The following is an 8,398-nucleotide window of genomic DNA, read 5'->3' on the forward strand; positions in this document are numbered from 1 at the left end:
ACCCCCTTGGGGACATTCTTGGGGCCAGCCGTGTCCGAGATGTGACATCGGGGACAGGACGGGGCCGTTCTCCTGCTCCCAGCCCGGAGCGGGGCCGGTGAGGGGCGAGGCCGGAGGGATCTGTCCAGGGTGGTGTCTGTCCTTCCTGGGGAGTCTGTCCATCCTTCCGGGGACGTGTCTGTCCTTCCTGGGGACGTGTCCGTCATTCCTGGCGACACGTCCGTCCGTCCTGGGGGATCTGTCCATCCTTCCAGGGCTATTCCCATCCTCCCCAGGAATATTTCCATCCTTCCCAGAGGCATTGCTGTCCTTCCAGAGCTCTTCCCATCCTTCCCAGAGCTCTTCCCATCCTTCCCAGAAATATTCCCGTCCTCCCCGGGGTTATTCCCGTTCTCCCAGGGTTATTCCCGTTCTCCCAGGGATGTTCCCGTTCTCCCAGGGTTATTCCCGTTCTCCCCGGGGTTATTCGCGTTCTCCCAGGGTTACTCCCGTTCTCCCCAGGGTTATTCCCGTTCTCCCAGGGTTATTCCCGTTCTCCCAGGGTTATTCCCGTCCTCCCCGGGGTTATTCCTGTTCTCCCCGGGGTTATTCCCGTTCTCCCCGAGGTTATTCCCGTTCTCCCCGGGGTTATTCCCGTTCTCCCCAGGGCTATTCCCGTTCTCCCAGGGTTATTCCCGTTCTCCCCAGGGATGTTCCCCTTCTCCCAGGGTTATTCCCGTTCTCCCTGGGGTTATTCCCGTTCTCCCCGGGGTTATTCCCGTTCTCCCAGGGTTATTCCCGTTCTCCCAGGGTTATTCCCCTTCTCCCAGGGTTATTCCCGTTCTCCCCGGGGTTATTCCCGTCCTCCCCGGGTTATTCCCGTTCTCCCCGGGATGTTCCCGTTCTCCCAGGGTTATTCCCCTTCTCCCAGGGTTATTCCCGTTCTCCCAGGGTTATTCCCGTTCTCCCCAGGGATGTTCCCGTCCCTCGCCCGGTTCCTCCCCCCGTTCCCGGCCCGGCCTGAAGGATCGCTTAATTCGGGGCTTTATCCACTTTAAACACTCCCGGGCTAAAAATATCCCGAGGCGCGGGCGCGGCGCTGCCGGCCCGGAGCTGCTGGAGCTGCTTTGCCTTTTTTGACGGGATCGGGATGGGGATCGCGGCTGGGGCAGCGCTCGGGTCACCGTCACCGTCACCGTCACTGTCACTGTCACGGGCGGCACCCGAGCCTCGGGGACGCGGCCCTGGGGACCGGCTGAGGTACTGGGGTGTGCGGGTGCTGGGAATTCCAGATCCTGGGGATTCCAGATCCTGGGAATTCCAGATTCTGGGTGTTTCTGATCCTGGGGATTCCAGATCCTGGGGATTCCAGATTCTGGGGATTCCAGATCCTGGGGATTCCAGATCCTGGGAATTTCTGATCCTGGGGATTCCAGATCCTGGGGATTCCAGATCCTGGAGATTCCAGATCCTGGGGATTCCAGATTCTGGGTGTTTCTGATCCTGGGAATTCCAGATTCTGGGGATTTCTGATACTGGAGATTCCAGATCCTGGGGACTCCAGATTCTGGGGATTCCAGATCCTGGAGATTCCAGATCCTGGGGATTTCTGATCCTGGGGATTCCAGATCCTGGGGATTTCTGATCCTGGAGATTCCTGATCCTGGGAATTCCAGATTCTGGAGATTCCTGGTCCTGGGGATTCCAGATCTTGGGGATTCCAAATCCTGAGGATTCCAGTTCCTGGAGATTCTGGATTCTGGAGGATCCAACACTTTGGGAAGGTTGGGGACCCTAAAGGAAGGTTGAGGACCCTTTGGGAAGGTTGAGGACCATTTGGGAAAACCTGTGACCCTTTGGGAAAGTTGGGGACACCTTGAGACAATCAGGGACTCTTTGGGAATATTGGGGACATCTTGGGAGGGTTGGGGACCCTTTGGGAAGGTTTGGGACACTTCAGGAAGATCAGGGGACCCTTTGGGAAGGTTGGGACACCTTGGTAAGGTTGGAGACTCTCTGGGAAGAAGATCAGGGGCCCTTTGGGAAGATTAGGGACCCTTTGGGAGGGTTGGGGACCCCTTGGGACAATCAGGGACCATTTGGGAAGCTTGGAGACTCTCCGGGAAGAAGATCAGGGGCCCTTTAGGAAGGTTGGGGACCCTTTGGGAGGGTTGGGGACACCTTGGGACAATCAGGGACACCTTGGGACAATCAGGGACCCTTTGGGAACACCAGAGACCCCCTTGGGAGGGCCGGGGACGCCTCGGGCAGTGCCAGGGGGTGCCCGGGCTGCCCTCAGGAGCTTTTCCCGCGGTGCTGGCGGATGTGGGGCGACGTTTGAGATCTGGGCTGTTGATTTTTTTTTTTAATTTCCTCTTCCAAGCCGATGAGTTTCCTCCCGCTGCGCTGACGACGGATGGGGGCCGGGCGGGGCCGGGGGGGGCAGGAGGAGGCGGCGGCGGCCGCTGCCCACGGGGCCTGGAGGGGCACAGGGAGCTGCCCACGCACCCCTGGAACCGGTCAGTATGAGGGGTTTGGGATATTGGGGATTTGGGATGGGCCCAGGGAGGTGCCCACGCACCCCTGGAACCGGTCAGTGTGAGGGGTTTGGGATATTGGGGATTTGGGATGGGCACAGGGAGGTGCCCACGCACCCCTGGAACCGGTCAGTGTGAGGGGTTTGGGACTGGGGATTTGGGATGGGCACAGGGAGGTGCCCACGCACCCCTGGAACCGGTCAGTGTGAGGGGTTTGGGACTGGGGATTTGGGATGGGCACAGGGAGGTGCCCATGTGCCCCTGGAACCGGTCAGTGTGAGGGGCTTGGGACTGGGGATTTGGGATGGGCACAGGGAGCTGCCCACGCACCCCTGGAACCGGTCAGTGTGAGGGGTTTGGGATATTGGGGATTTGGGATTTGGGGATTTGGGGATTTGGGATTGGGGATTTGGGCGAGAGCTGCCCATGCACCCCTGGAAAGGGTCAGTGTGAAGGGGCTGGGATTTGGGGTTTGGGATTTGGGGATTTGGGGTTTGGGATTTGGGGATTTGGGATGGAAGGGAGCTGCCCACACACCCCTGGAGCTGGTCAGTGCTGAGGGGTCTGGCATTGGGGGATTTGGGGTTTGGGGATTTGGGATTGGGGAGAGCTGCACACCCACCACTGGTGCCGGTCAGTGCTGAGGGGTTTGAGATATTGGGGATTTGGGATTTGGGATTTGGGATTGAGGAATTTGGGATTTGGGATGGGGGAGAGCTGCCCACCCATCCCTGGAGCCAGTCAGTGCTGAGGGGGCTGGGATTTGGGATTTTGGGATTTTGGGATTTGGGGATTTGGGGATTTGGGAATTTGGGGATTTGGGGAGCTGCCCACCCACTGCCCCAAGCCCACCCCAGGATGCCCCAAGCCCACCCTGTCCCTGCCCGTGGAACCCCCAGTGTCTCCCTTCACCCCCCGGTCCCTCACATCCCTCCCGCCCCCCAGGGACCCCCCCGGCCATGGAGGGACCCTCGGTGCTCGGGCCCTGCTCGTGGCAGCGGCGCCGCGCGTGGGCCCGGCACGGCCGGGGCTGCCGCAGCCCCGAGGGCGAGCGGGACCAGGCGGAGGAGGAGGAGGAGGAGGAAGAGGAGGAAGAGGAGCAGGAGGCAGCCGCTGTCCCCTGGGAGCCGCCAGAGCCGGACCGCGCTGTCCTGGAAGGTCAGGGCCACCCTGGGGTGGGGGGGGCCCTGGGCTGGGTCCCCTCAGGGCCTTTGTGTCCCCTGGGCTGTGTCCCCTCCCTGTGTCCCCTCACTGTGTCCCCTCACTGCTCTGTGTCCCCTCCCTGTGTCCCCTCCCTGTGTCCCCTCCCTGTGTCCCCTCACTGCTCTGTGTCCCCCCAGGACGTCCCTGCTGCAGGGTCCGGACGCGGCTGCAGGACTGCGGGTGAGGGGGGTCACTGGGGGGACACTGGGGGCTCACTGGGGGGACACTGGGGGGTCACTGGGGGGACACTGGGGGGTCACTGGGGGGACACTGGGGGCTCACTGGGGGGACACTGGGGGGGACACTGGGGGTCACAGCCCCTCCCTGGGGATTTGGGGAGGGGGCGAGGCTCTGGCTGGGAGCTGCACATGGCGGGGGTGGGACAGACACCGCGATGTCCCCAGGGCTGTGGGGTGGTGACACCGTCCCCCTGCCCCGCCTTGGGGGTCTCACGGGGGTCTGGGGTCCCTGTGGTTGGGGATGTGCTGAGGAGACCCAGTGTCCCTTCCAGTGTCCCCTCCGGTGTCCCCTCCCTTGTCCCCTTCCCGCACAGGGCTCTGCAGGACCGGCACCTGAGCCCTGGTGACAGCACGGCCTCCGGTGTCCCCTCCGGTGTCCCCTCCGGTGTCCCCAGCAGCTCCAGGTAGGGTCGGGGCTCTCGAGGGATCGATGCCACGCCGGCGTCCCCACTTGGGGGATCGATGCCACCCCGGTGTCACCCCGCGGGGAATCGGTGTCCCCCCGGTGTCCCTGCTCGAGGGATCGGTGTCCCCCCGGTGTCCCTGCTCGAGGGATCGGTGTCCCCGCGGTGTCCCCCGGCGGGGCTGAGGCGGCGCTGTCGCTGTCCCCTGTCCCGCAGCGTGGCCGCGGTGCTGGCCTGGTGGCAGTCCCAGAGTGACGCCGAGGAGATCCTGCTCGCCCTGGGCTTCGTGGGCAGCGAGCCGGGGGCGGCGGCGCGGGTCCCCCCCCGCTTCTTCTCGGGCCCGTCCCGCGCCAGCGGCATCGACCTCGGGCTCTTCCTGCGGGCCCAGGCGCGGCGCCTGCAGCTGGAGGATCCGGGCCTGCGGCTGGCCAGTGCGTGACACGCTGTCCCCAGTGTCCCCAATGTCCCCAATGTCCCCGCTGTGCCCTTCAGGGGCCCTTGGAAGGGGATGGGAAACGCTCCCGTGCCTCAGTTTCCTCGGGCGGGAATTGGGGATCACCCCGAGCCCCCCCCAGCTGTGGGGTGGGACTCACTACCCGCTGCTATCAGCAGTGGGAAATGGCTGCCGTGCCTCAGTTTCCCCGGGTGGGAATCGGGGATCACCCCGAGCCCCCCGAGCTGTGCAGTAACTGCTCCTATGGCTGCCGTGCCTCAGTTTCCCCGGGTGGGAATCGGGGATCACCCCCAGCCCCCCGAGCTGTGCACTAACGGCTCCCATTGGGGTGGGAAATGGCTGCGGTGCCTCAGTTTCCCCAGGCAGGAGCTGTGGGGACCCTCCCAGTCCCCCCTCCTTTGCCCCGATGTCGCCCCCTGAGCCCCCGATGTCGCCCCCAGGTCGCTTCCAGCAGGTCCAGGCCCTGGCCGCCACGGCCGACGCGTTCCTCTGCCTCTACTCGCACGTGTCGCGGACCGCCCTGCAGCGCATCGCCCCCGCCCCGCCCTGTCGCGACAGCCCCGACAGCGCCGGGCGGCGCCTGAAGCGCGCGGTGTCCTCGCTGTGCCTCTACCCGGGGAGGGGACACGGCGGTGACACCCCCCGAGGGGCGACCCCCGGCCCGGGCGGGACCCCCGAGGGCTGCCGGGGACACGGTGACACGGACACGGTGTCCCCGAGGCCACCCCGAGCGGGGACAGCTTGGGGACACCCAGGCCGGGGGGTCTGGGGGCGCGGGGGGGACACAGGGGACCCTCGGGGCGGTGTCACCGCGTCCTGCAGGGTGGCGGGCACCGCCCAGAGACCCCCGGGGCTGCGACACCCGGGCCAGCCCGGCCTCGGCTCTCGGTGTCACCCGGGGGACACCGCGAGGGCTGGGGGACACCGCGCTGGGAGGGTCCCCGAGCCCCCCGAGCCCCCAGGAGCGGCCGAGTCCTTCGAGCTGGAGGAGGTGAGGAGGAGGAGGATGAGGAGGAGGTTGAGGATGAGGATGAGGATGAGGATGAGGATGAGGATGAGGATGAGGAGGATGAGGATGAGGATGAGGATGAGGATGAGGTCAAGGATGAGGAGGATGAGGATGAGGATGGGGATGGGGATGAGGATGAGGATGAGGATGAGGATGAGGATGAGGATGAGGAGGATGAGGATGAGGATGAGGATGAGGATGAGGTCAAGGATGAGGAGGATGAGGATGAGGATGGGGATGGGGATGAGGATGAGGTCAAGGATGAGGAGGATGAGGATGAGGATGGGGATGAGGATGAGGATGAGGATGAGGATGAGGATGAGGATGGGGATGAGGATGAGGATGAGGAGGATGAGGATGAGGATGAGGATGAGGATGAGGATGGGGATGAGGATGAGGATGGGGATGAGGATGAGGATGAGGAGGATGAGGATGAGGAGGATGAGGATGAGGATGAGGATGAGGATGAGGATGAGGATGAGGATGAGGATGAGGATGAGGATGAGGATGAGGATGAGGATGAGGATGGGGATGAGGATGGGGATGAGGATGAGGATGAGGATGGGGATGAGGATGAGGATGAGGATGAGGATGAGGATGGGGATGAGGATGAGGATGAGGACAAGGATGGGGATGAGGATGAGGATGAGGATGAGGATGATGAGGAGGGGAGGAAGGCCCCCGCGGCCGGCGCGGGGAAGGAGCTGGAGCGGGAAATGTCCCCGGAGCCCCTCAGGCTTTTAAGGTTTAAATGATTCAGAGCCGGGGCGGGGCCGGGCCCGGGGGGGGTCGGGGGGGGCAGCGGGGTCACCTCCCCCCCCCCGGGCACGGCACGCACGGGCCCGGCCGGGTCACGCGTGGGGACACGAGGAGGGGCCGCTGTCACCTCTGTCACGGCAGCGGTGACAGCTGAGCCCCGCAGCCACCCCCGCAGGTGCCGAGCGAGGAGGAGGAGGATGACGGTGACGACGAGGATGACGATGATGATGATGAGGATGATGATGATCCCGAGGAAGCCACCCGGTCCCCCCATCCCTTTATCAGGAGTGAGTTGGGGTCTCCCCCACCCTCCTGGGGGGCACGGGCTGCCCGGTGCCAGCGTGTCCCCACTCTGTCCACACTGTGTCCCTGCCATGTCCCCACCGTGTCCCCCCATGTCCCCCCCGTGTCCCTGCCCTGTCCCCCCCGTGTCCCCTCATGTCCCCCCCGTCCCCGCAGGCTCCCTGCTCCACGGGCGCTCGGACAGCAGCGGCTTCGGGGAGGAGCCGCTCCCGACTCTGTGACCCGAGGCCACCTCAGGAGGACGTGTGACCTCGCCCGGGCGTCCCACGGACGTTTTGGACACGCGTGTGACACGTGTGCGTGTGCGGTGTGCGTGTGTGTGTGCGCACGTGTGGGTGTTTGGCACAGGAAAACCTCCGGATTCGGGATTTTGCCCCATTTTTTGTCGTCCCTCCCTCGTCCCCCAGCCCTGTGGCTTGGGGCCTGCAGTGGGGATGTGTCCCCAGCCCTTTGGGATGTGTCCCCAACCCTCAGGGACATGTCCCCAACCCTTGGGGACGTGTCCCCAGTCCTTTGGGATGTGTCCCCAACCCTTTGGGATGTGTCCCCAACCCTCTGGGATGTGTCCCCAACCCTCGGGGACGTGTCCTCAGCCCTTGGGGACGTCACTTGCACTTTGGTTGGTTGCACTAGAGGGGAGTGGGGACCAAATAAAGTCCCCCAAGGGATGGCCGTGGCTGTGTCCTTGCTGGGGGGGTGGGACCATCCCTGCCCGGGGACAGCTCCAGTGTCACCTCAGGGGCCACCAGGGTCCCTTTGTCACCGGGCTGTTGTGAAGGAGCCACCAGGGTCCCTTTGTCCCCAGGCTGTTGTGAAGGAGCCACCAGGGTCCCTTTGTGGCCTGGCTGTCGTGAAGGAGCCACCAGGGTCCCGTTGTCCCCAGGCTGTTGTGAAGGAGCCACCAGGGTCCCTTTGTCACCGAGCTGTTGTGAAGGAGCCACCAGGGTCCCTTTGTCCCCAGGCTGTTGTGAAGGAGCCACCAGGGTCCCTTTGTCACCGAGCTGTTGTGAAGGAGCCACCAGGGTCCCTTTGTCCCCGGGCTGTCGTGAAGGAGCCACCAGGGTCCCTTTGTCACCGACCTGTTGTGAAGGAGCCACCAGGGTCCCTTTGTCACCGACCTGTCGTGAAGGAGCCACCAGGGTCCCTTTGTCACCGACCTGTTGTGGAGGAGCCACCAGGGTCCCTTTGTGGTCTGGCTGTCATGAAGGAGCCACCAGGGTCCCTTTGTCACGGGGCTGTCGTGAAGGAGCCACCAGGGTCCCTTTGTCCCCAGGCTGTCGTGAAGGAGCCACCAGGGTCCCTTTGTCCCCAGGCTGTCGCTGTCCCCGCCCTGGCCACCCCCGGGACCCTGGGTGTGCCAGGGCTGCACTCCTGGGAAAGGGAAACCCCGGGAGCACCAACAGCCCCGGGGCTTCCCCGTGGAGAGCGGCCAGGCCGGGATCAGCCGGGATCATCCCCGAGGCCCCTCCGGCACCGGGGCCGATCCCAAACCCCGGGGGGAGGCTCCATCC

The 8,398-nt window shown here is 64.5% G+C and overlaps 1 protein-coding gene across 1 annotated transcript; it reads left to right on the forward strand.

Annotated features, from left to right (window-relative positions):
• Positions 1-3,475: 3,475 nt before the first annotated feature.
• Positions 3,476-5,811, forward strand: TESPA1 (thymocyte expressed, positive selection associated 1). Its single transcript, XM_058042024.1, has 6 exons — positions 3,476-3,674; positions 3,857-3,899; positions 4,273-4,362; positions 4,579-4,793; positions 5,257-5,723; positions 5,779-5,811. The coding sequence occupies exons 1-6, from the start codon at positions 3,476-3,478 to the stop codon at positions 5,809-5,811; spliced, it is 1,047 nt and encodes a 348-aa protein (XP_057898007.1).
• The last annotated feature ends 2,587 nt before the right edge of the window (positions 5,812-8,398 follow it).

The sequence above is a fragment of the Melospiza georgiana genome, chromosome 29 (assembly GCF_028018845.1).
Source record: "Melospiza georgiana isolate bMelGeo1 chromosome 29, bMelGeo1.pri, whole genome shotgun sequence".
Classification (NCBI taxonomy): domain Eukaryota; kingdom Metazoa; phylum Chordata; class Aves; order Passeriformes; family Passerellidae; genus Melospiza; species Melospiza georgiana.